The 14,565-nt window shown below is 37.2% G+C and overlaps 1 protein-coding gene across 4 annotated transcripts in view; it reads right to left on the bottom strand.

Moving 5' to 3' along the window:
• LOC149794740 (uncharacterized) overlaps positions 1 to 14,565 on the bottom strand; it is a 94,187-nt gene that overhangs the window by 14,112 nt on the left and 65,510 nt on the right. For all 4 annotated transcript variants that reach the window (XM_089964357.1, XM_089964359.1, XM_089964358.1 and 1 more), the window contains exon 8: positions 3,865 to 4,041. In XM_089964357.1, the coding sequence (XP_089820483.1) occupies positions 3,865 to 4,041 (177 nt within the window). The remainder of the gene's footprint in view (positions 1 to 3,864; positions 4,042 to 14,565) is intronic.

Raw genomic sequence — 14,565 nt, 5'->3', positions numbered from 1 at the left:
TTTTTTAGTTTTGTTTTAATTTTTCGGATTCTAAGGATTAATTCGTTTCTCTGGAAGTATTTTGTGCTCATACATAATTCTTGAACAAAAGACATTTCTTTAAAAAAAACTTATCTGGATTTCCAAAACCAGAGGATTAATTATTGTATTTCTACAAGGAACTGTAGAACAACACAGTACATGTTACAGCATACGTCATCGCCTTCCATCTTGCAATCTTCGTCGGGACTAAAACTTGAATTCATTAGAACATTTTATTATTAGGACTTCTAAATATTATTCGTGGATTATTCTTGGATTATTTTATCCTTCTGAATATAGCCATGAACAACATCGCCGAGCCTATCACCGTAAATCGCTTCATAAGCAGGTAATCGCGAATTCATCACCCTGATCATTACAGGTCCATGTTGAGCATTATGTACTATCATCTTATTTATTACTTACTTATCTAAGCACTGTAGAAACCATCTACGATTTCATCGATAAGAGACCGATAAACATCGATGTCGATGATACCGCCTGTAAAGAATCTTCGACAAATATCAGCAGCTCCATTAATAATTTCTGGAGAATTATTTCCAGCACGTTTCCATCCTATGAGAATTTCTAGTCGCTCTACGTCAGAAAGAACGTTGCTAGGACAAGCAATAAAACCACTTCCTTGAGTAGAAAAACCACTTCCAGTAGCGCTGGTATCAGGTGCATCATAAAATTCTTCCTCAATACTAGGTGGACCGAATGGCAGTTCTTTGATGATAATATATCTCCTGGTAATGGAACATTTTTAAACCTCTTGGTCTTGTTTCTCAATCTTTTTAAAATTCATCCTTGTATTTATGAGTGATTCTAGTTATACCACGAGATTCTCGAAATACGAAAGGAACCCAATTCATTTCTTGAACATCAGCGGTATTTTGATCTAATAATTTATCATGGTTTTGATATCCTGCTGCGGCAATCGCTACAGCATTCTTTTGAAGTAGTTCATAACCTTTTTTGGTAAATTGAGCTGGTGGTTTTTGTTCTAGTTTTGATTTTGGTGGACTCTATCAACGCTATCGATTACTTGTTGAATTTCTTTTTGTAATTGTGGTTGAGCTGTAGCTATTTCAACTGGAAGCTCTTGTAGAATCTTGTTTGTTTTCTTGGTTCTTTCTGCCATTTTTCCGTTTGCTCTAGCGGTTTGCTCCAATGAAGGAAGAAGGCCTTTGGTAGCCTTTGTAACAGGTCTAAATAATTGTTCTGCACCTTCTGAAAATTCACCTTCAGATTCCTGACGTTCTTGTAATTTTCGCCTGACAGAATCACGTACAAGAAATTTCTTAATTGCTTCTAGTCACTCTCGAGCTAATCTAGCTGTATAAGATTTCATAGCTGGTGTTATATAATTGATATATAATGATCTAATTCACAGCAGCAGAGAGGGCGCGACCACAAATAAGTGTCACGGCGGGTAAAAGCGCGTGCATACTTTAAAAAAAAAACACTAATGACAAATATACAGTAACCAAACCAAACTAACCCAGTTAGAGAAACTCTCGGTTAGTTAGAGGCTTCGGTTTGGTGTTATTGACCTTATAGTTTCATTTTCGTAGGAGACTTTAGTTTAAAAAAAGGACTTTCTAAAAATTGGTGGGTTTGCCCTCTCTGCTGCTAAATCCATTAATTATTTAACTATTAAAGTGCATAATTTAATTTTATTTTATTCTTTACTCAATTTAAAACTAATATGCATCACGATATTTGAATGTGGTCTTTAATTTAAAGATAAACACTAAATTGGATACTGTACAATTAAAGATAAACAAAAATACTTTATTGATTAAGGTTTTGACATTATAGTCTGAAACATCCGGGAATATCCGGGACTTGGCAACAAGTCTATCCTGCACCGCAAAATAATATGAACAGAAAACCAAGGGAACGATTCGTTAGGTGTGATGTAGACGAAACACTTAATCATCCAATTAAAACGAACATCTCTCCTTTTAATATCAAGTTTAAACACTATAAAAATCTGACTCGACCCGTTTGTTGCTTTTCTACTTTTATGTTGGATTTATTTTTGTTTAGTGGTGGATGTGACGATTTTTTTTCCTGAGATGTTTCGCGTGAGATAAAGCGATATCTGCAAGAGTATGCGTAAGTGTTGAAATATTATACTGACATATCTATTACTGCTCAGGCAAACTCAGTCAGATATATCTTTGTTTCCAGAGCAATATCAGCACAAGTCGAAAATTATGTCCGTTCTATTTAGAATGCTACATAATTTTTCCCGAGTGTCTAATCTATATCCATTTATAAATTAAAATGGGATAGTGGTGATTATTGTTTCGCTACGGGGGTCTCAGAACTGGGAAAATATTCTCTTACTGAATAATTAGCCATTCAATAAATATTATTGTCATCATGGTTTAAAGACTTGCTACTTATATGACAAGGGACATAATTCAAGGGAGTTAATTTACCACTAAGTGTGACCTATTCAAGACAATTATTTTTAGCGATGATTAGATTCGCTAAAATATAAGTCTACCTGTCCCCTAGGGCGCCAGACACTAATGGACGCCAAAATAGACGGAAGTGAATTTTTTTTCTCTGGGTAGGGGTGGCGCCAAAGTCACACTTTGCCTAGGGCGCCATTAAACCTTTGGGCCTGTCCTGCTGATCCGACTTAATGAATGCAAAGCATTCGGTTACCCAATATACATCTAAAATTTCTAATTAAATATGTCCAAAACCAGATTTGGAAATAAGTATAATGAAGGTTACAGTAGGAAACGGTTCCTTTTTAAAAACTTATGTCAAGATGATTGCTGATTATACACGAACTTTCACATTAAGAGATTGAAATATTTAACAGTTGTAGACCGGAAACGTTTGTATCTTACAAATGAAGTTCCATCATATATCGTACATTAGACACATTATATTTTACACAAAGAAAAAGTCGTTAGACTGAGGGTTATGTTAGATACATGATATTTTACACAAAGAAAAAGTCGTTAGACTGAGGGTTTTGTAACGTCAAGAAAAGCTGCATTCGACTTAGCGAGGTGAAATATCTTCATGTTGAATTGTCAATGCAGCCCTTTTTTCATTTGACGGTGATTTATTGCGGCTTCATTTGACGGTGATTTATTGGGGCCCTTTTTTCATCTGACGGTGATTTATTGCGGCCCTTTTTTTCATTTGACGGTGATTATTGCGGCCCTTTTCGATCTGACCATGAACGACTAGAACCTCCATATTGAGGTAGTAATAAATACTATTAAGCCTTGCTACAATCCCCAGGAAATCATACTTAGTATAGTAGGTGTTAAAGTAGGTCACATTATTACATTAGGGGTGGGTAATGTACCACCTCATATAAAACTTTCGATGTATACCATGTTCTTTGTTAACCTATAATGCAATAACATGACACCATTATTATATTATATAGCATTACTCATTTAGGGTATGTAGCCTGTAACGCAGCCTTTGAAATGTAAACAATCAGCTTGATTACATGCGATAGGAGTATGGGATTACGAGTAGCATCAAATAGCTTTATACAAGTCAAGGCAATTAACTTTTTTTACGTTTACTTGATCACGATATCAGACTGTAAGGCGATCATGCGCAACAGTACGAAGAATCAGTGTCCATGCCATAACAAACGTTACTTTAATGATCTTAAAACTGGATGAAATTTGTGAAATACCAGTATATTTTCAGAATTGGCATAATTTTGGACGAGATTTATACTGAGAAAGAAATTAACAAATATTCGTTGGAGTATATTATACTTGAAAAAGTAAACCGCTCTTTCTCTCTCTCTCTCTCTCTCTCTCTCTCTCTCTCTCTCAGAATTACCTGGAAGTGATATTCCGAACTGTCTAGCTTTGTCCTTTGGTGGGGCTTGAGGAGCAACTTTCATGACTTCCACATCATCAGGTTCTGTGTACTCATCGTCCTCTTCTTCTTCTTCAAGGTCATATTCGGACACCATTTTTTTCTCCTTAGTGGACGGTAGGGGCGCGGGAGGTCTTGCTGCAATAGTAATATGCATATTAGCATAAAGTCAAGTTTAGGCTGAATATGTGCAAATTTTCCAAACCTTAGTCTTTACCTTAGTGTGCATATCTATACTGGAAACGTCTTCGGTGATATTTCATAGGAAGAATTACCAGTTCAATGGACCGCTTAGGTGGCCTAGTGGCTAGAACGTCCGCCTCGGTTGTGGGAGGTCGCGGGTTCGAACCCCGACCAAGTCACACTAACGACTTTTAAAAATGCTAATAGCAGCTGCCTCGCTAGGCCCCCAACTTTAAGAGGTTAGTGTTAGGACTGGTCATCCTGGTGTCAGGATAATGTGACTGGGTGGGACATCATGCCTAAAGCAGACATCGTTGCGATATGACTGAAAACTTGTTAAAGCTATGTTAAAAATCCAAATCACACAAACACACATGCGCGCGCGCACACACACAAATTCAATTTGGTGCTGTTCTTTTAAAAGCTCTGAAATAGTCACTCTACATAGAAACTGTACTCCTAACTACGGAAACCATGAAATGATGTGCCACTGTGAACATGACCACTGAAATCCAAAAGCAATAAGCTTCTTTCCTGACTCAAGTGAAAATCGTTCATATTTGCTCGAAAGAACATAGTTTAGAACACGAATTATCATGCAGGAACATGTTTCTTTTTTCTTTCTGTGACCTTGATCTATGAGCTTTCCGCCCCAATATCTTAACCAATAGTAAACCATTATGAAGTTTGTTGCAGGTATGTGGCTTGCAATTAATTACTCACACATTCTCGTACAAGTAGGATAATGGCTATCGATCTAGGGTGTCTGATGATCACGGTTCGTCTGTTAGATTGATGGATTGACAGGCGGATGGAGAGTGAGACAGTAATAGAGACAGCGAATCAAAGAAAGAGGTACAGATCTATACAATGGATTTTAATTCGATTAATATTTTCACATATTTAGAGAAAACGCCCAGACCTCAGTAAGTCCTTACTGGTATCGATGGAATCCAAAGTAAACATCATGTCACTAAGATAAACTTTACACTCTGCTACTAGTAGTACAAAGTTTACTTTCCAACACAAAAAATAATCAATAATTGATCGTTCTTGACTCTTTTGGAATAGCATGATGCTCAAATAATATCTTCAGTTTCATGCACATGACGTCATGCTCCTCAGCAATATTATATTGTTCTAAAAATCGCATGACAATCTTTAGCTCTATTTCCGCTTCCGCCCCTGAGGGGAGTGGTTGGCACATTGCTTCCATTTCTGTATTATTTTCACGGTTCATAACCTAATTCCCTCACGCAGCCACTTTGATGTCAGAATCTCTAAAAGCCAGCTGTCGCTAATCCGTTAGATAAGTGAAAATGACCTCCGGTGGCAGTCATAAACAAACAAGAAGTGGTCGTGAGTTGTCATTTTCTTTAATGGCTAATTTATCTCTTTATTATATTGAATACATACCAACATCATAGGGGCCTTGGGTGGCCGTGTGAAATAAGGCGTTTGCCTTTACAGATGACATTTCACCTCTGTCCACGTATGTTCGAGTCTCGGGATCGCCCAGCGCGGATAAGTAAGAGAGCCTGTCATTAGCTTCCCGTGGGTCAGTGGTTCTTCCTGGGGATTTCATCGAGTTGTCCCTATCACCAGATATATTGGTCACCATGAAGGACTCACGGTACTAATTCATTTCTTACAGTAAACCTAGGCAAACACGATGGTATTAAAAATTCAATAACTTTAAATTTTTGAGTGCTCATGATCAAACTTATATTTATCATTATAGATGAAACCTGGATGACAGCATCTGTGTAGAGAAAAGGATATGAGCAGCGGCATTTTCTGGACCTACATGTGTTTGAAACATGTGTCTTCAATTCCGCACCATAGAGTCAGGTGCTAATTTCAGTAATGCGTGTTCCAAGCTCAAGACATTTAAAGGACTGAAATTTCATCAAGAAAACAACGTCTCATTTTCCCATATAATTAGTACCGCGTGTCCTGTACAGTAGTCTATCATGTGCTGAAAATGGTATTAAGTCTACAACAACCAAAATCACGCACTTGAGGAATAATAAATTCTCGCAGCGTAAATCAACACTCATCCACTCATCAAGTAAATGACTGAAATTGCTATCAGCACAGTCTTCGCGTACTGCCCCGAAACACTAATTTCATTTCTGATGATATGAGCAAAAGTCTTAGGCTAATATTGACCAATCTGACTCAACGAATAATCCAGTATCATACTGCGCAATGTTTTTTAATGTTTATATTTTTGTTAGTAAACATTCAGTACATAGTGAGGTAAACAATTGTCAATATTTGCAGGTGCGCAGCTGCTACTGAAACGGCAGAAATGTGATGTTAAAAAAAGAGAGGGCAAATTGCAGAAATGTGATGTTAACAAGAGAGAGGGAAAACGGCAGAAATGTGATATTAACAAGAGAAAGGGCAAACGGTAGAAATGTGATGTTAACAAGAGAGAGTGCAAACGGCAGAAATGTTATGTTAACAAGAGAGAAGGCAAACGACAGAAATGTGATGTTAAAAAGAGAGAGGGCAAACGGCAGAAATGTTATGTTAACAAGAGAGAAAGCAAACGGCAGAAATGTGATGTTAACAAGAGAGAGGGCAAACGGCAGAAATGTGATATTAACAAGAGAGAGGGCAAACGGTAGAAATGTGATGTTAAAGAGAGAGAGAGGGCAAATTGCAGAAATGTGATATTAACAAGACAGAGGGCAAACGGCAGAAATGTGATATTAACAAGAGAGAGGGCAAACGGCAGAAATGTGATATTAACAAGAGAGAGGGCAAACGGTAGAAATGTGATGTTAACAACAGAGAGAGAGCAAACGGCAGAAACGTGATATTAACAAGAGAGAGGGCAAACGGCAGAAATGTGATGTTAACAAGAGAGAGGGCAAACGGCAGAAATGTGATGTTAACAAGGGAGGGCAAACGGAAGAAATGTGATGTTAACAAGAGAGAGGGCAAACGGCAGAAATGTGATGTTAACAAGAGAGAGGGCAATCACAAATGTGATCAGGAACTAAGAAACAAAGAATGTACCCGGAAAACTAAAACAAATGGCTGAAGTGTGACGCAGCAGAGGCTGTTATAACGTGCACTTTTGCGTCGAGTATTGAGAGGAATAAGACAATGCATAGTTTCATTCTATTTGAAAGAGGTGTCATGAAATTATATTTTCTAGAATAGTTATTAATAAAGGTGGACTAGAGAGGATTAATATGATTTCTATGGGAGTGATAAAAAGTTTTGGAGGCTAAAGTAGTAATCCTTACAATCTAAGCCAAACGAGGTTGTATTAGGTACGTTTTTCTGCCGAAGGGGAAAATCTGTGGTGTTCTGAGACCCGTAGAATGTACTCTTCTCTTCAAATAACTCGTCCAAGGGACAATGGAAGCTGAAAATTTGTGAGACCACGATCCAGATTTCAATTTTTCCTTCATTTCAGAAGTAATTGCCAACATACAGTTTATTTCAAATTGTATATGACCCATGTATCATATGAAAAAGTTCAGATTCAGTTGTTTGTATGAAATAGAAATTATGTACCACAATAATTTCATTCTTTATATGAGGTATGATGAGATTTTATATATAAATCTCTGATAATGCGTGTCAAAGAATCGCTAATTAGCAAAGTAACGTAGTTAGGACAATGAGCAAATTCAATAAATTCGTGTCTAATTAAACTGTGAATTTTTTTTCAACCGAGAATCGAGGAGCATGTGCCTAATGGCATAGTTCAGCTGGTAGATTTATAGCCACAGAGGGGCATTAATAGAATCTGAGAGGGTTAATTATTTCATGGTCTCAATTGGAATGCGAAAACAGCGTGAAAGACGTAAATTCATGATTAATAGGCTTGTGAGTGTGTATTAGGATGCGAAATAACCATGACTAGTTCTGTTGAATTTCGATAGCCGATATGTGACACAGAAAAAAAGGGGATATTGATTGATCCCATGAGAAGAAAAACCGAACAGGTATTTAAGTTGGGTACTATATTTTTATTTTGAAGGAAATAGCTCCACACCTGTATCGCACAGTGGGAAAAGAGCGCAGTCTGCAACCAAGAGGTTAAGAGACAGACAGACAGACATAGGGAAACGCCGACTTACCACCAGCAGTGATTTGGAAAGGACCGGAAGCATCAGGTGATGCGGACATGCTGCCAGTTTGAGTTTGATCCGTCATTCAAACATAGTTCTATCAGAATAACAGAACGGCCAATTGAATTTCGCTTACTTTTTGTAACTCAATTATTGAGAGAAAGTGAATCATTCGTGTGTCATATTCTATTTTATTTTATGTTTTTGACTAACTTGCTATATTTTACACACGGGTGCTCGTGTTATTCTATTCTATATCTCTGTTCAGATCTCTCTTATTCTATCCGTTAATTTCATGTTTTATTTTATTGGTTACTCGATCCGGGCAATACCACCGGTCGATCGTCTGACAGAGAACAATAACAACAAACAAAAAAAAACCCCCAAAACATAAGGAGTTGGGGAGGTCACACATCTTCATCACCTTCTGACAAATTTGTTGAAAATTTGGAATGATTTCGAGAATGAAAAACATAGTAGGAACTCAGTTTCACGTAATTTCACTCTCGTCCTCTTTATTCTAAAGTACCAATATTATTATTGTTGTAAGACGAACAACAAAGTAAAGACTACGTTCTTTGCAAGAGTTATAGCTAACTGAAGTAAATACCGTAGAAGATTTTAACGATAACACGCATACAAATTCAGACTGATATATGTTGGCTGTACTTACATGATATAAGTTGATGCTGATGTCAAATATAAACTCAACAACGCTATTGAATTATATGTACTTTTGCACTAGAAAGTCTTGAATTTTCACATAAGTTGATAGAGTAACGGGTATGAAAAGCATTTCCATAGGTCAAATTAGCAACAGCCATATATAACAAGTCTCGGAAAGGCATAGCGATAATTATCTTGAACGGTCTTCGAGACTTTGCGTTCATTCAGAAAAAATTGAAATCCACACTGTTAAACTGACCAATATCACCATCTTAAATCACAGCAACTTGGATCACTTCGGACTTATTCTTCATTAACTTTAACTCTTTGCCGATTGAAACAATTGTTCTGAGAGTTGGAAGAAATCAGGACCATTCAATACCCGAAAATTACTTGTTATAGACAACTGCTACTTTATCGTCTTTCATGCTATTTCGTATAGAAAAATTAGAGTCAAAAGTTTATCTCTAGTCGGACACGTTTGATAAGACGTATATGTCTGATCTGAAATAAGTTTCTGCCCAAATTTGAACTATAGGCAATATTTTGCGAAAACGATGTAGCGCATCAAAGATACAGACGTAAGAGCTATTTTTCTGGGCTGGTTTTGTTGTCCATTGTCTTCAAACGCTTGGAACTATTATTAAATCTGGCTGAAAATATAAAGCCACTGGTAATACGCGCCAAATATTTCTCATGACAGAGACTAAGGATGGTTAGAGTGTGTGTAACTACATATCTATTAAGGACAGGCTGTCATTTTCGTCAGCTAAGAGGAGTGGAATTTTAATTGCGGAAATAAATTATTATTCTTTTTATTCTGACCAGTATACATCCAACAGAACTTCCAGTGTGCCTTGTATTGTATTGTCACATATTCGCGATCGCCCAGGGTCATTGTACAAACAAACGACGCTGGCCCACGTATGTGTGATCGAATTCCTGTCGCCATCCAGCGCCACAATAATTTATCTAAGTACTATTGAATGAAAATGTAAATATTTGTTTTGCAAACTGATATCTACCAAAATAAGTGAATCGCATATTAACTAGGGAAATCGTTGCTTGATTCATTTCCTTCGCTTCGCAATAATCGGGTACTCTCCTCGACTGAGTACCTGAAGTCGCATATGGGTCCACCTCTTTGCTTCTACTCCTGAACACTCTTCAATACCCTTTTCAACTTGAACTCGCGGCACGTGCTCGCTATCGGACATGCGGAGATATTTAGCTTAAGACTGATTGATGCCTTTATATCCTCCTTGTTGCGAAGAGTACAAACGTGCATACAAAATAGATAAAAATGAAACAACAATAACTTAGCAATAATTTGAGAAATGAAATATCAAACACAAAAGCATCTTGTTAACAAGATGAGTAAACGCTGTACGTACAGCATGGAGGTATACGATATATGTGTCACGAAATTTTGTTGACGAAAATACATATGGATTGTAAGTTTAAAAAATACAGAAAAGTACCTTTTCCCCGCGTACAGCATTTCCAGGGTGTGTGTAGTTATTAGTCGGCTGACTAATGCAAGCAGTGAGGAATATGTTTTATCTCAAATTCTCTGGCCGTGGATTTGAGCAAGATCACTGCACTTAAAGTCCATATATTATCTGTATTGTCACAGTACAGTCGAGGCTTGTCAGGAAGCTGCTCACTTCAGGTATTGCTTTTTTAACAAATCAAAAAGCACGTGAGGCAAAATATTTTACAGCATGCGCTGACAGTGTTGAAAAATACATGCACCAATAACCTTCACGGAGGTGATCTTCACCTTTATGTGAACATGGAAACTGTGTTTTTTTAAAAAATCCTATCAGTGTGATGAAATTATATAATACCTTCAATGCTTCGAACTTTAGTCTAAATGTTCTTGAAAGTCAGACCTACGACACAACATTCCATGGTATCGGATAGAATATAATATGTTCTAGGTTAGACATTTTATAGGTGAACAAATGTGTGCAATTTAATAATATGTTGTGTGCATTAAATGATAAGAAATGTTCGAGTTTTTATAATCTAGTGCAATTATTATTGTCGGAAAAAGATTCGTGCATTGTAATAATAATCCCGTAATTCGTCCTTATGAAAGAATTTAAAGTTTAACGTTCATGTACACGAATGCGTAATGTATATCACTATTCGTACTTAAACGTGTCGCTAAGTCATTGTATTTTTAGCTGTTACGGGGAGTCATCGAACTGCTTGGGTTTGTAGTCGGTGGTAACGTTGGTTCAAGGGACAATATTGGTTTGGTCACTGAGATGCCATAGGTTATGAACGAACGGTGTGAGGGGTACGTAGGTTCTTGAGGGATCTATCGGCATGCTGGGAGGAGAAGACCTTCTGAGATCGTTCCTTTACTATCGGACGAGAGCTTAGGATCTCTGTCTGTATATATATATATATATATATATATATATATATATATATATATATATATATATATATATATGCACCGTTTGTTATTATTATTATTTATTTATTTATTTATTTATTATTATTATTATTATTATTATTATTATAATTATATATTAGTCACAATATTGGCAACAATTCGACATAATTCAAGAAATCCTGGAAAGTTTCTAGCTACTTCCCATATTACAAAAGCAACCAAACTGCCATCAAGCAATAACTTCTGTAATCTATTCAGCTATAAGTCTTCAATTAGTCTATATTTCAAATTATTTTCGTATCATGTACAGACTTTGTATTCAACAATATATTTCCGTTTAGGTTTTATGGTCGGGAATCAACCTTACAGTTGGAGTGTTTCTATAAACTCATTTAGTTTTTCCCATTATTCTCTAAGTGATTATGAATGTAGTCAGTTTGTTTTATTTTGACTCCTGGGTTAGATAGCTGCAACGGAAAAATGCAAATACTTGTTTTGCAAAAGAGGCTGCAGGCAATCAATAAAGTTCCTTTAGGACAAAACAGTTTATTCATATGGGCAATACATCGAACAAACGCATGGTAGGGTCAGCTAGGGGATATCTCTTCATTTGTTTAATTCAAAACTATGTCCTATCTTTAATGCAAGTGTTTTCTAATGGCTGTGGTTACACGAGGTTTCACAATCACAAAATGCGCGGGGTAAACCAATAAAAAATCTTACAAAGACTTTTCTCTGATTGGAACAAAACCATTCTCATAAACTCCAATATCAATAAAAAAAAATAATAGAGAACTTAGATGTTTATCTATAGCCTCTTTTGATTTAGTGTCTATTTTATTGTACAAAGATGCATTAATACCTTATTGTTCAGATTATGTTTCGTGAACAGTATCTGATTCCAAGAACCAATGCCTATGTCTTCTTTTGTTGCCAGAGGAACTTTTAATAAAACAATACTATTGTCTTTTTTATATATATAACTGTATCCGAATCCCCACATTACAGAGGTCTCAAAACTTATATTCAGTACTACTCCATGTCTAAATTTGAAAGACTTAAAAGCATGTTAACTGCTACAGTAGAAAAAGGGCACTGACGGCCCAGTAATACACAACAAATTGTATTAAGCAGCCATTTAATAAATACAGTGTAGAGACAAGGAGATACTATTCCACCTGGGCGTTTGCTTTTCAACACTGGAACTTTATTAGAAATTGCTCTTGAAAGGATACTATCTTCTGTAAATATGTGTCACATTCCATATTCTGTCACTGATATTGATCTGAAATCTTTTACAAAAAAAGTCGCTAAGCAACACAGTGTCAGGAAAAGATGCTCACATTTTATTTTTGCTTTCTTTAGCATACAAAAACATAGATCATAATGCAATCCAGATCCTTTTGGAAACTCCCTAAAAAGAATTAAATTAAAACTTAGAGGATTTTAAATCAGTAGGTAAACGTCTTAGTAAAATCTCTTTAAAAACCTTACAAGCAACTGGAAGAAGTGTTATCGACATATGATTGTTCAGATATCTTTTGCATTTATTTCCTCCCTTAAGAGGGTAACTCTCAGACCTTTCTGTTGGTCGGGAATGTTTCGAAAGGTCACCACGGAGCTGTAAAGAGTAACCCATACTAACGTAGTCGTTGTACAATCATACTTAAGGTTTTCATAGATTATGCCGTCAAACCTGATGGCATTTTCAGAGATAACAGACTTAAGTGCTTCAATAGGGCAGCAACCATGTGAATGAACTGTAGGCTTGGTGATACAAGCATCCTATTACCCAAGAAAGATATTTAGTTATAAGGCCGTGGCAGATTTGTTTTCCTCGGGCAGATATGGCAGTCAATATTCAAGATGACCACCATATTTTTAAATGTTGCCTTTAAGATAGTAGACTAAATCCACTTGTGGCGTTGCAAAAGTTCATTAAATTGTATTATTTTGCATTTATAATGGGGGGCCCCGAGTGGCCGAGTGGTCTAAAGCGCTTTCCGTTACGGATCACTGCCATCTCACCTCTATCTGCGCCGGTTCGAGTCTCGGATTCAGCCAATGTGGGTATGTGAGAAAGCTTGCCGGTAGCTTCTCGTGGGTCGGTGGTTCTTTCCAGAGTTTTCCCGGGTTCTTCCTCCACCATTAATACTGGCCGCCATGTATAGCCTATTGTGTGCTGAAAAATGGCGTTAAAGCCCACAACAACAACAACATTTATAATGATTTATATATTTTGTATTATAAGGTTGAAACATATTAAGAAAAGCACATCATGCATATAAAATTAAACATTATATACAACAGTTATAATTGTATAACATACTATTAACTGCGCAGTCTTTCTATAACAGACATGTAAGGTTCGAACAAATTTTCTACTACAGTGACGAAGGGCAGTTCACAGGATACCTGCCTTACGGCACTTGCGCTGTTCCCTGCATCCCTTCTTGCCGACAAGCTTTCATGGCTTCTGGAAGAGTTGTACAGAACCTTGTCCAGTCAAATTTTTTTCTCCACCCCAGTGACTTTGATGTGGAAGTTCAGGAGCTGCAATTATCGTCAGGGATCAGCAGTGAACAACCTGGTACGCAACCCTCTTTGTGTGCTGAAAGAGTGCTGCTTTTATTGAGGGAAGTTCGTCAAGTGCTCTAACCTTCTGACTGAAGAGGTCATGGCAAGTCTGTTTTACACATCCCTGGCTGCTGGTAAAGTCATGCAGCACGACTACAAAGCGCTCCAGTTGCTTCAAAAAGTCTTCAATGGACTCTGGTGAAACACATTAAGTATAGAATGCTGTTATGACCTCTTAGCACGTATTCCAGGTCCCATGCAGTCTTGTTCCTTATTCCTGCAAAAGATGCCATCGTGTTGCACCCAATAAATGCATGAAACTTTGGCAAAGCAACACACAGATCAGGGCCCGATGTTGGGATCATTTCATGCTTTGCTAAGAAGCAAAACTTCTTTCCGTTCAACAGGCAACCCACAGCGTAGGATGTGAGGCGATGTATGATGCCAATGCCAGAATCACAACATTTCTGTGAACCGTGCGTATTAACACCACGGTATACCAATGTTTCACAGAATCTTCCACGTGGAGGAGTATTAGTGTATCGGCTTCCTCATGACTGCATGAAGAAAGATTTTACACAGCTCGTGGCTGAGTACACGAGTACAAAGCACACTAGAGTGATACGTGTTGATGACTTGTATGCTGCTGTGCACGGCTGCTGCACTGATAATGCATGAAGGAGAACAGCCCCAGCTTGTTTATCCCACATATCTACATGACTTGCTATC

The sequence above is a fragment of the Sinohyriopsis cumingii genome, chromosome 7, assembly GCF_028554795.1.
Source record: "Sinohyriopsis cumingii isolate HCF-2022 chromosome 7, ASM2855479v2, whole genome shotgun sequence".
Lineage (NCBI taxonomy): Eukaryota > Metazoa > Mollusca > Bivalvia > Unionida > Unionidae > Sinohyriopsis > Sinohyriopsis cumingii.
This window is presented reverse-complemented; position numbering and strand designations above follow the sequence as displayed.